Raw genomic sequence first — 15,428 nt, forward strand, 5'->3', positions numbered from 1 at the left:
CAGCATCTCCATTTGTTTATTTCTTTAGATAGATAGACATACTTTATTCATCCTGGAGGGGGAATTCTTGAGTTCCAGCAGTACAGACATGTGCAATAAATACAATTCTTCATGAGTACAATTTATTTTCCATGTTGTTCTTATTCACTACTCTTTTCATCGTTGATATGATGATTTGTTTGTCTGTAAAATGCCAATAAAGCTTACTGCATTTACACTTAATGACACAATCATTTTATTAAGAACAAGAAACATGCATTGGTCAGTCAGGCCTTTATCATTAATAAAAATAGACACAGTTTTAGACCAAACAGTTTTATTTGCAGTAAATTTAACAAACATAGTGATAAGGACGATAAGGAACTAATTTAATGCAAATATGGATATGTAATCACAACTAGTGCGATGACTTTTCCTCGCCTCTGATTGGTTGACTCACGCATCGTTGACCCAATCACACCTGTGACTCACACTGAACACCTGGAGGACCGCATCACCAAAGGAACAATCCGCTGCGGGGCACCTACAGTCGATGCTAGTTCCTCCTGCGCGGGGACTGACAGACTCACTGTCATCGATCAATCATCAACATTTAATCGATGAATAATCGTGTTTATGATTGATTGGTATCGATATCTGGTCGGTGGGGTTGTGCCACACAGTGTTCGGAGGTTGGAGGAGGATGAGGAGGAGCTAGCTGCTGCTGCTGGAGGTAACGGGAGAGAAAACTTGTCCCCCTCGCACATGTGGAGCTCAGTTTGGGTTCTGCTGCTTCCCCCTCGGGAGAAAACAAGACGAAACACAAGGTATCGTGACGCTATCAACTCTCCTTTCTTTGATGTAAGGATGCACAGTCAGTCTGGAAGGTTGGCGTTAGTCTGCAAATGGCAGAAAGATGCAGGTAGTTTTACTAACGTCGCTCACATGTCAGTCACAAGCCGTTAGCATGCCCATCACCAGCATCATGGATGTGCTCCGCTGCTTAAGCTAGTACCCGAGGAGCTAAATGCCACTATTCGCAGCTTCAAGATGGACACCGGTCCCCAGTGTTAGCTCGTGACTTCATGCGAAAGCATCCAAACACGGTTTAACCATCCCTGCTGGTTTGTATTAGTCTAATGCTAATAAAGCTAATAACGCCGCAGGCACTAATCAGTAACATTAGGCGAGCGTGTGTGTTGAGGTCACATATAGTAACTACGTGAGTTGCTACTGAGCGATCGTTGTTGTCGTCGAAGTGCTCCGAATAATCCACGTCCTCATTCCGATCGCACACCAAAGTATGGTCACGTCTTCAAGAGCACACGTTCATGTCCGTGTGTAAGAGGAAACTTTTTTCTCATCCGTCAGCGAAGCGTTAAAAGTAAAGTTGGCCTGTTTGATATGTCTGCTTGTTCACTTATGACGATGAGATGGGCGAGGTAGGCGAAGAGGCTGAGTTGTGGAGATTATGATCCTTGACTTTACAGAGATGTCTTTAAACTTGCAAGGGAAGCACAACTTCAGCAGCCATATTGGCATGCAGATGAGATGCTGGTATGATTTCATTGGTCCCATAAAAGGACACACAGCTCTTGAACCTCTGAGAACCACTCCTCCTGTCTCGATGAATGGATGGACAGAAATGTATGACTGTAGTGAAGACACACATGGGAAAATCTGTAAAACTTTGTAAGTGTTGGAAATCAAATCAAATCAAAAAAAATTCTACGGTGCAAGTTCAACATTCTAAAAAGATATTTTTGTTATCTGGCTTATCTGAATTTCACATTGTCTGTCCTGGATAACCTGCACTGTATTCGGCTGGCTCAGTAAACACTGAGTTTTCTTATCAAGCTACCAGCATGTTCATGTAGAAGAAGCAGAGTTATTAGTTATAAGCAACATTGTCAGAATCATGAACAAAGTTCTTAAAATGCTGATACCTGCAGGTAAATTCAGCAGCAGCGACAGACAAAAGTGGCATCCAGTAAGCAAACAATATGATCACATTATCAGAATATATGAGAACCCTTCCAAATAAGGTTTGTGATTTAAAGGCAACCTAAAGACTTTCTGTAAATACTCATATGAATATACTGAGTGAGGATTTTTGTTTAATGATGAGCAAATTGTTTTTTACAGAAGCTTAGGTAACATCAGACTATTTCTGCTGCCAAAGCAAAGAATAATAGCAGACTGAAATATCCATTCAAACTTCACTGTAACATTATGATATTCTGCAAAAAAACACATATCTGGCCAATATTTAACACTGTAACTCATGAGCTGAAGAGGAGAGATTATCATATCTATTTCAACCTCATTGGTCGGCAGAGGTACCTTCGTCAGTTCCACACCTCATGAACCAATTGAAATGAACCAGTAATTGATACATACCACCCTTTCTCTTTTCCTTGTTCCATACCTCTCTGCCCACACCTTCTGCTCTGTTTCTGATGCTGCCTGGAATCAGTTGGTCCTCTTTACCACTCCCCCCATCACTGTCCTGTTACCTCGTCTGAGTCCAGGCTGAAGGCTGTAAATAAGGATGGTTGCTGAGGCAGACTCGGGCTCTCAGAGCAGCGGTCTGCGGCTGAAGCAGGAGATTTCCCTCCTCCATGGGGTCTGTCTCATCGTGGGAAATATGATTGGTTCTGGCATCTTCGTCTCACCTAAGGTAGGATGCTCCGCTTTGTTGAGCCGAACAAGTTATTTGTCAGATAAAATTTGAATAGTTGCTCTTGTGGCTTTCATCCTAAAAATGTATGTTATTCAGACACGTACGTTTTAATTGAATACTATTAAGGGTTTCTGTTGCAGTTGCAGTTTTTACCATGTCTAATTCTAATGCATTTTGCTGCTTATTGTTATCTGCTAGTTTGTAGTACAAATAGTGTTATACATGCTACTGTGTTTACTATAGAAACTGCCCTCATTTGTTATCCTACAGGGCGTTCTTCTATATACGGGCTCATTTGGCCTGTCCCTGGTAGTGTGGGTCATTGGAGGAATATTTTCTGTTTTTGGAGCGTTATGCTATGCTGAGCTTGGAACCACTATCCATAAATCTGGAGCTTCCTACGCCTACATCCTGGAGGCCTTTGGAGGCTTCTTAGCTTTTATTCGGTATGTAGTTTTTTTGCTTTTCCTGTCTGCGGATACTTTCTTATAAACATTATGCTGCAAATAATAACTAATAGAAGCTTGTTGCTTGCTCAGCAGGTTCTTTGTTTTGAGTTATCCAAGCATCGAACATAGTTTGAACTTAATCCTGTTAAACTATTATCTTTTGACGTATCAGGTTACTTGCTTAAAGTGCCAACATTATGACATTAGTGCAAGCAGACATGACATCATAGAAAACATTGACCTTTTCCCAAAATGGTAGAAGAACTTCAAGTTTAACATTATTATATTGCTAAAATGTATCTGAATATTGTACTCATGATGATAAATGTGTATCATATCTAGACTTTGGACGTCATTGTTGATAGTGGAACCAGCCTGTCAGGCAGTGATAGCCCTGACCTTCTCCAACTACCTAGTCCAACCTTTTTACCCAACGTGTTCAGCTCCCTACATTGCTGTCCGTCTCATCGCTGCTGCCATTATATGTAAGTCTCTACCTGTACAGAACACACTTACATGCTGTATTTAAGCTGTGCACAGTTTGTGTTTACATGACTGAGAAAAGGGTGTGTGTGTGTTTGCGCTTGTGTGCATGTGCGTCAGAGGTGGTTTGCAGTGTCCACAGAATGCAGTTCATCACGTTGGAGCTGTTGTTTTCATAAAGTCTGGAAACAATTTGAACAACCTTTTTTTATTTCCTGCATGGACCACATAGTGATGTTAAAACATACCTTCAACAATCAGCAGTGCATTAAATGGCACAATTCAACACTTTACACAAATGGTCTGTTCTCATATTCGCTGGAAGCAAGGTCCATTGGGAAACTGTTGTTGTATTTTGTTTGTTTGTCAACAGTATACCCAGACAAAGATACAAAAATAGTGGGCTTTTTCATATTTAAATCAGCAATATCCAGTTTTTCATTTTCTATTGTTTTAGTTGAAATGTGCTGCAAATATATTTTAATGTAGAGAGGTGTCATTTTGAATGAGCTGCAGCTGACCTATGCATTGTTTGGGCGATTATGCAAAGAGCATTACAATAGTCAAACCTGCTTGGGATGAATGCATGAAAAATTTCCAGAGGATTAGATTTAGAAGCAAGTCTTTTAAGGTTTAATTAAATTCCAGGGCAGCTAAACAATGTTTGCCTGGCAACAATACAGAGGTATCTTCCTGTAAAATGTTTAACTGAAACTCGCCCTTCTGACCAATCAGATAATGCAAAAATCAGGTCAGTCAACTGCTTCTCTCACACTGTAACTTCATGCTGGTATTTGTTGCTGGAATACAATTATGTAGTTGATGCACAGGTTAGCAAGTTCCTGATTCCTGCCTTAGCTGAGACAGTGTATGTTATGTGTCTGATTGTGTTTGGTTTCCTTTTCAGGAATCATCAGCAAAACCTTTTCATATACATGTATATATCAACTGATATGTCTGCAATGGGAATTTTTTACTCCCTAATATTTATATTGTCATCAGCCCATAAAGTCCATATCAGTCGGGCTCTTGTCAAAACCAGTTAAGAGGAGGATCTTTAGTTGACTGAAACATGAAGCATTTTGAAACATATGTCATGATCAGAAAATATTTTCTTCAAAAGTTCCTCACCTCAAATTTGAATCCCTGCTCATCTATTCCGCATTACTTGTGTCCATCATTCAACATAAACTGTAGATTTTACATTGTTTAACTGCTGTTGTCTCGTCCTGTCTCTCCCTCAGGTCTTTTGACTTGTGTGAACTGCATGAAAGTGAAATGGGGTGCTATTCTTCAGGTCATCTCCACCGTAGCCAAGGTTCTCGCTCTCATCGTCATCATCATCACTGGCATGGTTAAGCTGGCACAAGGTAGGAACATCATATTAATTACTGCTGCTGTGATGTAATTAGTTTCTATAAAAAGATGGAATGTTAAAAATGTCATGTGTACTTCTCCAGTCAACCAATATCGTCTTCTTTTACACAAAAGATAAATATTTCATATATTGATCAGTGGCCAGTACTTTAAATCTAATATTGGTTAAAGTTTAAAATGCTAAGCTAATATACAGTATCTAATAGATAAACTATCTGTTTTAGTTATTTTCGCACATTAGTTATTTAACAAACAAGTGTATTCAAATCCACATGTCTTGTATTTGGCACTTGATTCTGTCAAATGGGACGTATGGATTCGTTCATGTTTATAGTTTAATAAGTTCTGGCAGATATTGATCGAAACTGTATATGAAATGCAGGAAATACTTAAAGGTCAGTTGGTTTTAAAAACTGCACTGCCTGTGTTGGGATTAATGTACCAACTCTGTGTTGTAGGTTTTGACCAGAACTTTGAGGACTCATTCAAAGGGTCAAAGCTGAACCCTGGCGACATGGCCTTGGCCCTTTATTCAGCACTCTACTCATACTCAGGCTGGGACACTCTCAATTTCATCACAGAAGAAATCAAGAACCCAAAGAGGTATGAAGTGCGATGAAGAAGAGATCTCAAATACAACAGGGCTTTTTTTACTTTCTTTTGCATAACTACTGTATATCTAGAATAGCTTTAATCTTAAAACTCTGTAATCTTCCTTCCTGAATTTCACATTTCATCAATCCCCCATTTCAGTAGTTACTTGTTTTTATTATAGCTATGAGTCGGCAGTTTGCTTTAAGTGAACATAAACCACTTTTTCATTTGCCCTTGTAGGAATCTGCCCTTATCCATCGCTATTTCCATGCCTATTGTAACAGTGATCTACATCTTGACCAACGTAGCTTATTACGTCGTCATGGATGCAGACAAAGTGCTCAGCAGTGAAGCTGTTGCCGTGGTGAGTATCTGAAGATCATTAACTTGGTGCAGTCCTCTGGAAGCTTAGAGTCTACAATACTAATATCTACCCATAAAGCTTATTAGTACATCACAGGACTCATCCAGATTGTCAACATCTGCTCAGTCTCATAGCGACAGCAGGGTTTGATCTCCATCCTGTCGTCTGCTGTCATCTCTTTCAGTCTGGCTGGAAGCCACTGGCACCAGTATCTGGTTCAGTTCTGCCTTTTAGTTATTTGTGACTGTAGGGGTTGAGATGATGACAGAACCTCATTTAGCTAAAGAGGTTAGCGCTCCACACAGGAACATGGGGAAGTTGATGATGTTATTAGTGCACAGGGCAGAGGAAGAGTTGTATTGTCAATCGTATTTAATATTATTCTATTAGAGGATTGGTCTAATGGTTCTTTAATGTTCTGACAGTCAACACGCCATTGACTCTGTGCGCTATTGAATTAAAGCAGCGAGATAAAGCAAATGTTTGTTTTTATGACTAGCTTTGTCAGATATTGTTTGGTGACGACACCAGTCATTGTTCTATGGGCATTGAGGAGACTTTACACAAAGTACCACATTGAAAAGCGCTCAGAGGCTCATATTATCTCATAGGCAAATAGCCCTGAACACATGGAATTTTTAAAATTTTTGAATATTATATTTCGGCACACATCAGTTTTCAATTCTAAGTCAATATTTGTTTGCTTTACTTAAGTACTTAGTGTTTTCCTAATTTTTATTAAATTTAAATTATTTAAATTTGTTATATATATATATATATATTTAAATATGTATTATCTTCTTAAACTGATCTTACCTGCTAATAAATGTGAGCAATAAACTTTTGATTGAATGTCTCTACAGACATTTGCGGATGAGGTGCTGGGCTGGGGTCGCTGGTTGATCCCCCTTGCTGTGGCCATTTCCTGCTACGGAGGTCTCAACTCCTCCATCATCGCTGCCTCCAGGTCCATGAACACGCAGAAAACATTTCTGTTTTAAAAGCCTATTTCTGCCAATTCAATGACTTGAATGTTAATATGTCTAAAAAAAATCGATGGATAACATAGTGATCTTTTCTCACCCTTGCACCATTTGTTTTCTCCTGCAGGTTGTTTTTTGTTGGTTCCAGAGAAGGCCATCTACCTAGCGTCCTGTGCATGATCCACATTAAGCGTTTCACTCCAATTCCTGCCCTGCTTTTCAATGTTAGTGTTTTGGTGGATTTTGAAATTAAACTGCATATTCGATTGTTTTGGTCTCATCTAGAAGCCTCTACATAGGATGCAGTGTTGCTTATTACCAAACTCAATATTATTTTGTATGTGTCTGGTCTTCTGTTCCCAGGGTGGCATGTCTCTGTTGTATCTCTCCGTGCCTGACGTTTTCCAGTTGATCAACTACTTCAGTTTTAACTACTGGTTGTTCATCGGCCTCTCAATTGCCAGCCAGATATATCTTCGCTTCAAAGCTCCTGACCTGCCCCGACCTGTTAAGGTAGATGCAGCTTGACTCTAGACATGTATTTCACTTTGCATCAGTGTGGTATGAAACATGCCGAGACATGGAGTTAAGTTCATACAGGTAACCACAGTGGCCATTTATGTGTGATGCTTCATGTTCTGTAGTAACATAGTTGAGAACAGGGTTTCTCTAAAAACATGCTTTGTGTCCAACATTTTAAAACTCAAAAAATCACAGCTGTGTTGGTAGAAATACTGAACATAGTTTTCATTTTTTTTTATGTAGAAATGATTTAACTGACATAGATTGATCTTTTATTTTCTACTTTTTGTCACCTTTATTGAAAGCCCATACCTCTGCCAAGAATCAGCTGGACCCAGATTCTTATTTTAATCCACACCAAATTTCAAACACCATTCATACACTGTTAGTACAGCCGTCAAGGGTAATTTTGAGGTTCAGTATCTTGCCCAAGGACACTTCTCCTAATCTGCAGCCACCACCATGATGATGCATAAGCGTCATGGTTGTCATCTTGATACAAAATCAGGAGACTTCAATTGAAAAATGAAAAAAACGATTGCCTTGCACAATAAGAGATGAAAGTGATGTGATATAAGTGAGAATCTATTTGGCCCTTGACCCCTTGTGATGTAATCAAAGTTGAAAGGGGGTTGAGTACTTTGTGTTTGCTTTCTTGATTGAATCTTATTGGATTTCCACGAACAGTCAGCTGATAAGAAGAGGTGGGGAGAGTGAGACAATTGTGAATGAATGAGACACAGAAAGTCTTATGATTGTATTAATGTTTCATAACCAGCTTAGCCTGATTAGCTTTTTTACACATACACAGATCAGGACTGGACGTGAAGTGATAAATTGTAGCATGCAGTGAACCCGGAAGCGTGTACAGTCATAATGATTCTACACTCTAATGCAGGTTTTTCCTTTTAATGTGTCACCAGCCTGTTATCAAATAAAATCACCGAAGGTTTATTGTCACTACTCAACTTTTACTGTCACCGTGGTTGTGACATTATGTCCTCCTCAATGAATACACAATGCTCAACTTTATTGTAGCAGTTTGGCAGCAGAGTCACAAGCCTCAGATGCCAGAATTGCAGAACTAGTTTTTTTATGATTTGATAGTGCATAACAACTTCAATGTTTTCCTATCATAAACTGTAATTTGAATATGATTAACATTATTTGAATTTCCCTGGGGATGAATTTTCCCCGGGGATTAATAAAGTATTTCTGATTCTGAAGAAACTTTAAGAAAGCGATTTAGCATAAATCACATTTTAACCTACAATGTTAATTTGAAATATGTTCAGAAACTATATGTAGACCTGAGTCTTCAAAGAGTCTAGACACAGCAGAAATACAAGACTCCTGATTGGCTAAAGATGCATTATGATGACATCTTCTCAGACCTCGATCAATCTATAGTTAGTCATCATTTAATCAAAAATCATTTATTAGAGCCACTACTAAATCAGCAGGAGGTTTGTGGTTTAAGCTAAAAATATTTATATATTTGTTTCTGTTATTTAATCTTGCTACTTTTCTCCCTTCCAAACCTTTTCCCTCCCTTCATCATCACCCTCCTCTCCTCACTTCCCTCCTGCAGCTGTCTCTGTTCTTCCCGATCGTTTACTGCCTGTGCAGTGTGTTCCTGGTGGTGGTGCCTCTCTACAGTGACACCATCAACTCTCTGGTAGGAATTGCTGTGGCACTGTCCGGAGTCCCAGTCTACTTCTTATGCATCTACTTGCCACCCAGCTCCAGACCATCTTTCTTAAGAGAAATACTCGGTAAGAGGCTTTGAATGACACTGAGTTGCATGTCCAGTATTTTATTTTGCAACTTGATTTTCTCTTCTAATTGCAGATGTATATTAGTGTACAAAATTGAAACTTAAACCATCATGGGTGCCAACATGTCTAATTTTCAATAGGTTATAATTCTGTCACTTAATGCACAAATAGTATTTTAGAACCAGACACTTTATGAGTAACATCTATAAAAAAAAAAAGGTCACCCCTTGAAAAACTGTCTTTTGAGGGTGGAAAGTTACTTTGGTTACTAAATGACCTCAAACATTGTATTTTTTAATTTCTTGTCACTCATTGGAAGATGAATACGTTGATGCAGATATATCTGAAATGGGCCAATGTATCAGCCTGGCCTATCTAGGCTGAATTGAAATTCCTAGTGGGATTTAACAAGAGGCCTCACTTTGTATTTTTAATTTGAAACATAAGCACATAAGCACATAAGCACAAAGTTATCGTATGAGTAAGCTCAACAAGTTTCTGTGTGAATGAATATCCTTGTGTAATGATATTACGTGTAACTTTTCAAAAGTAGCTTACTAGCTTACTCTTAAATCTTGCATGCAGCAGCTACTGTAGACACATGTAAAAAAAAAAAACACCTTGTTAGTGTTAAAGAGATGAAGAGGGATTGAGATTAGTGTTAAAATGTTCTCTGTACTGCTGAGAAAACACTGTACAGGGTTCTGTTGTGCAAAAAGATATGTATTCATGTGAAACCCCTGTAGATGAAGAATACCTCCTCCCAATTCTATTGTTTTTTCTCCTGTTTTCCTTGAACAGTTATTGACCTGGATTTTTTTTTTCTCTCTTTCCTCTGTCACTTCAGACGAGAGCTCTCTGATCACCCAAAAACTGTGTATGTGTTGCGTCGCCTCCACTGACATTGATCTGGACAACATTGACCCAGAAAAGATCGAGTGACGAAGTTCTCTAAAGTAACCAGAGGAAATGGGGGGATGACTGAAAGATGGAAGCTGCAGACAATCAAGATTTAAATATGTAAGGTTGGATTGATTTTAAAGGAGAAAATGGACAGATTACTCCAACACACCTCGATCCCTCCACTCTCTCTCTCTCTCTCTCATGGTACTGCCCAGATTAACTCACACAAGAGCACATCCACACAGTGGTACATGATGCAGTGTTGGATCTGTGATTCCATCCTCACATGCTCAAACAGTGCAACTCACAGGCACATAAGCTGACAGCCTTACGGTGACACTGAAACACATAAGAAATAATAATCCAGTCCAGAGGGAGTTGATTCAGCAGAGAGGGCTCAGGGGATTCATTCAATAACAGAAAGAAGTTACAGGCAATACACAGGTGGGAAGAAAATGTTGTGTTCATGCCTTACATGCTAATGAAGCTGGTGACCCCTCGTCACAGTTTGAAATATCAGTAGGTCGTTTTTTTATCTAAACATTTATAGGAACCTTAAGGTAATGACACTCCTCAGTACTCTCAAAACAAAGGCTTAAGTAGGAAAAATTTAGAGAAATCAATATAGTTAAAAGGTCAGTTTGCTTTGCTTTGCGGGTTTTCAGATGTATAGCTTACCTGTACGCAGCGCTACGTGAAGTCAAACAACGTACGACGGCCAAAAAGCCTGTTTAGAAACTGCTATGAATGGCGACAATTTTGCACATGTTCTCTTTATGTTGTTGTACAATTACCATGTTTATAGAAAGCTTTATTCTCATCTGTGAACTAAACTACAGGGGTAGAGGTTTTCTAGGAATTAGTAAAGCAAAGAGATTAAATACATTTCTGACAGTCAGTTTAAGCCAGGTGTAATGTGTCTGTTGACTCATGGTTTTATTTAAGCAGGAGTAATCCTACATGATCGTAACTGTTAACATGAACGTCCTTCCTGTGACATCTTTTCTCTTCTCAGCTAAATCCTTTGTTTGCATCTTCAATGCCATGTTTGCTTTCTGGTGCCTCCTAGTGGCTTCAAGCAGCAATGTCTCAAGTGTCATTCATAAGTTTATATTTTTTTGTGTATGTTGCTCCTGTTGTTTATCACCTCATTCTCTCCTCACCTCAAGTGTTGCTTGAATCAAAAAGGCTTTAAAAGTCAAAGCTGACGTGAACCGTTGTGACTGTTTCCTGAGTCGGACACCTGTGTAGATACAAACCTCATGATCGACCATGCTGATGTGAGAACGCTGTTGCTGATTTAAATTCCTACTCGCTCTTGTCTTAAGAGTAGGTATCACAGATAAGATATTAACACAATATTGTCTAGAATACTTGGACCATTTATTCCACGGTACATAACTTAGTGTGTTGAACCTGTAGCAAAGTGTCTCTGGGTTCTAGTACGAGCATCATAGCTGTAGTTTGAGCTACAGGTAGAGACGAGCTGAACTTTGGTGTTAGCGTTGTTCTCTAGTCCTTATTGACTGTACGTGCCTTCTGTGAACGTGGTCTGCATAAAGGACTGCTCTGCTTTTGATATCGTAATGTACTTTTCTGTGAGCACAGTCATACCGACACACGTTGCTGTAGGAGTTGCCAAAATTTTCTCAGGATATTTTCCTGTTTTCAGCCGAAGTGGCTTCGCGAGCCAGATGTTGTCGTTGAAGTCAGTGAACTGTCAGCTGGAAATAATCAGGGCTCCGCTTGAATTTATTGTGTCTTCTCATAAGCACCTCCATAACACCAGCCAACAGAAGAACACGTATATATCTGTAATGTTGCCTTCTCTGGAGTTGATATGTAAACCAAACCAGCCAGTTGTGTGTGTGTGTTTGTTGTCAAGTGTCAAATATCTGGAGTAAAGAATATTTACATATATCTTCATGTTATGAACTGTTCTTGTCATGTTGTTTGTTAATTGATTAAACTGTACATTGGTAGACTTGCATCACAACTGCTTGCTCTGTTCACTGTTTTTATTTATTATATTCTAGACGTTAAGATAAAACAAGACACTGAGGCAGGAATGTGTTCTGTTTTTATCTGAATAAAAAACAGATTGTGCACTATAAGCACTTGACTTTGACTTTGTACTCTGTCACCTGCTTGAACTAACACAAATGTCTGCAGCCTTCGTGTTTGCACTGTGCAGCTGACGGCCATTAGAGGTCGTGGTCTCTTTCTAAAACTTAACCCTGTCAATTCTCTGCAGCTTGATGATCTGTCTCTATTCATTTAGACAGAGACATTTTAAAAACTGCCTTGAAGTCATCCGCCTCTCCAGGCTCCTGCTGATGACAATTGTGTTCAATATAGACAATTTTCTTTAACTTTTAATTTTTTCATTATGGATGGTCATTCACTTTGATCAACTGTTAGTTTGATAAAGTGCATCAATCAATAAATGCTGTGTAACTGTAAATATCATTCTCCAGTGTAGCCCTGTTGACTTTAGCAAAAGAAGAGTAAACAAAGTGACTCACCTCTGAAAAATAGTAACTTTCTAAATTTAAATGAATGGTTGCCAAGACAACTACAAATTACTCTTCACTAGGATCTAGCAACAGGCATCAATCACAAGTGCAGCGATTAAACAAGTTTGTCCAAACAGACGGAGACATTTTCTTGAATCTCTAGTTGTGGATTACTTATTACAAACTGCCACAAAGAAATATTGTCACATATGCATTTTTAATATAACAATCAGTTCAGTGTAGATATTACATGTATAACTCATTCTGCGCTTTTGTAGAAAATGTTTTAATTTTATGTTCACTTTGTGTTGAGGTTAAAAAATCTCCTGTTTTCTTTATTGCTTCTTTGTGTTTTGATAAATGTTGGACACTGTATTTTGGGGGGGCTACACACACACACACACACACACACAACCTGTTAATGGTGTCTATAAATGACCATCCACCTTCCAAGGTGGCTCGCAGAGCACCACCTCCTGTCCATCCACCCACCTTGGCTCCCCCGTGGCTCGGTGCAGCAGACGCATCACATTTCACCTAGGTGTGCACTCTGTGCCTCATATGCTACCCACTGATAGGAGCTCCTTCCTGGAGAGAGGCCTGGCTCTGTCCCTGTACCCAGGACCGAGGGAGTTGGGTTCCACTGACTCATGCATTAAAGATAAAGCAGTGGAGGGTGAGTGTAGCCGAGGAACCACAACAGCTACTATAACAGCTCTCCCACAGAGTGGAGGTCAGGCCGTGCTCAGAGTGGAGTGTGATCTGTAAAAGGTCCAGGCTGCTGGGTGTGTGCTCTGTACCTCTGATGCTCTGCAGGGAGTATCTGTCCTGGGGAGGGATAGAAGAGGTGATGGGTGAGTGGCCGCTACACCCTGGCACCTGCTCGGCATCATGGAGCTACATCGACGCCTGAACTGGATACGACACCGACCCTGGAGGCCTCATGTCTACCACCGGGAGTTCAAGCGTAAGTGCAGCCGTTCATATTTATCATAAATCCAGAGCGTTGCTGTCTTCAGCTGCATTAGTTGCTTTTCTCCATTCTCATATTTTAAGCTCCTTTCAAAATGTCCTTTTAATTGTCTAAGTGCTGCTGTGAACCTGAGAAGCTCAGCAGAGTCACTGCTGTGTTATCAAGTGACGTATTAGTGACTCATGCAAACTCTGTCCTGCTGCTTTGAAAAAATCCTCATGTGCTTCTTGCTGCAGAAAACACATTTCTCTATTGTTTTTCTCGTATCGGTGCATCGAAAAACCTGAAGTACTATTTCAGCCACAAAGGAAGATTTACAAACCAGACATCATACTTGGTGATTTGACTGTTTTCTCAGGTAATGTGGTTCAATTTCTGGATGATTAATATTTATTATTACCTGTTAGCTTGGTGGATTTTGTTGCAGAATTCCATCAGCAACAAATATTGACTCGTACATGGATGGATTATGAGACAACAGGTCCCTGGGCACAGACACGTAAAAGGCCCTTCATATATCCATATGTAGAAGCCACACAGCCAAACTGAAAGAAACACCTTGGTGGAGGTTGGACTCCACTTGTGTTTTTTTTGTCTCTGTGGGTGTTTTTGTCTATGTATTCAGTTTTTTACGTCTCAGCATCTTTGTGATCTTTGATTCTCTCCCTCATCATGTTGCATCAATCATGCTGTGTCATTGTTTTAGGCCCCTGTCGTTGTTCCGTGTCTGTACTTTTGACATTGCTGTCGTCATTTTGTGTCTCTGTATAATCGCCTCTTTTGTGTTAGCTTTGTAGTCCTTCTATGGATGAACTAACACTAATATGTTGGTCAGTTGCAACGTGTGCAGGATCAGATTAGAGATATAACATGCTTGTGTACGACTGACAAACATGAACTTAAGTCACGTGCACAGGAAACGTGTAGTGTCACATGCATAAAATGACAGCACATTAGTGGATCGATGGAAACTAAGAGCACATCATCAAATTTTAATCGAATTTTATCTTCCTCCTGGGAATCAGTAAAAAGTCTTCTAATGCATCGACTGCACATCTTGCACAAAGAGCAAACGCTGTGTCCTGTGGTTGTTTGTCCAGAGAGTACATGTATAAGTTCACTTATTATGTGGACTAGGTAACTGTTTACTCAGCAGTGAAGAGTCATAACAAAGGGGTAAGGTGATCAATAGAGATTTTATGACTAGGAAAATATAAAAAATGCTGATGTGTCTAAAAGACACGTCCTGCAAAACAATTCAGTTTGTCTGGAAGGTATTTTAACTGATATTTATTTAATTGTATTTAATGAAGGCAGCGAAACGTCGAGAAATGATGCACTGTTTGAGTCCTGCTGTTATTGAAGTTCACGTTGAATAAGCAGCGTCACCTTTCTTTCATTTCTCACTCAGAATTGTTGAATAATCTCCAGTTTGTATTTCTAAAAATATTTGATCTCACACGTGCTGTAACCTTGGCAACCACTCACTCAAATTTAGAAAGTTATTCATATCTGAGTATTTTTCGGAGATGAGTCACTTTGATGGCAGTCTTTTGTTAATGCCTACAGGGCTACAACTAACTCTGGTGGGTGTTACTTACTGGAGAATTAAATATACTGTCACATAGTGTGTAACTATCAAGACATACATTTAATAATTTAACTATTTATTGGACATAGAAAGGGAATCAATGAGAACTTAGTACCAGCTTTACTTTGAACAATAGAATCTCATTTACCTCTTTGTCGTACATGGACTACAGACTAGATTTACACTGCATATAAATCTACCTGTACTAAAGAATCAACTCTTCTCAACTCTGA

General features: G+C 39.4%; 1 protein-coding gene across 1 annotated transcript; it reads left to right on the plus strand.

Moving 5' to 3' along the window:
- Nucleotides 1-509: 509 nt before the first annotated feature.
- On the plus strand, nt 510-12,111 carry LOC109631792 (Y+L amino acid transporter 2). The gene is made up of 12 exons (XM_020090766.2): nt 510-806; nt 2,456-2,659; nt 2,933-3,108; nt 3,454-3,596; nt 4,839-4,964; nt 5,430-5,574; nt 5,806-5,929; nt 6,793-6,896; nt 7,040-7,136; nt 7,276-7,425; nt 9,026-9,209; nt 10,060-12,111. The coding sequence occupies exons 2-12, from the start codon at nt 2,531-2,533 to the stop codon at nt 10,152-10,154; spliced, it is 1,473 nt and encodes a 490-aa protein (XP_019946325.2). The 5' UTR covers nt 510-806; nt 2,456-2,530; the 3' UTR covers nt 10,155-12,111.
- The last annotated feature ends 3,317 nt before the right edge of the window (nt 12,112-15,428 follow it).

This window comes from Paralichthys olivaceus, chromosome 20 (assembly GCF_024713975.1).
Source record: "Paralichthys olivaceus isolate ysfri-2021 chromosome 20, ASM2471397v2, whole genome shotgun sequence".
Taxonomy (NCBI): Eukaryota; Metazoa; Chordata; class Actinopteri; order Pleuronectiformes; family Paralichthyidae; genus Paralichthys; species Paralichthys olivaceus.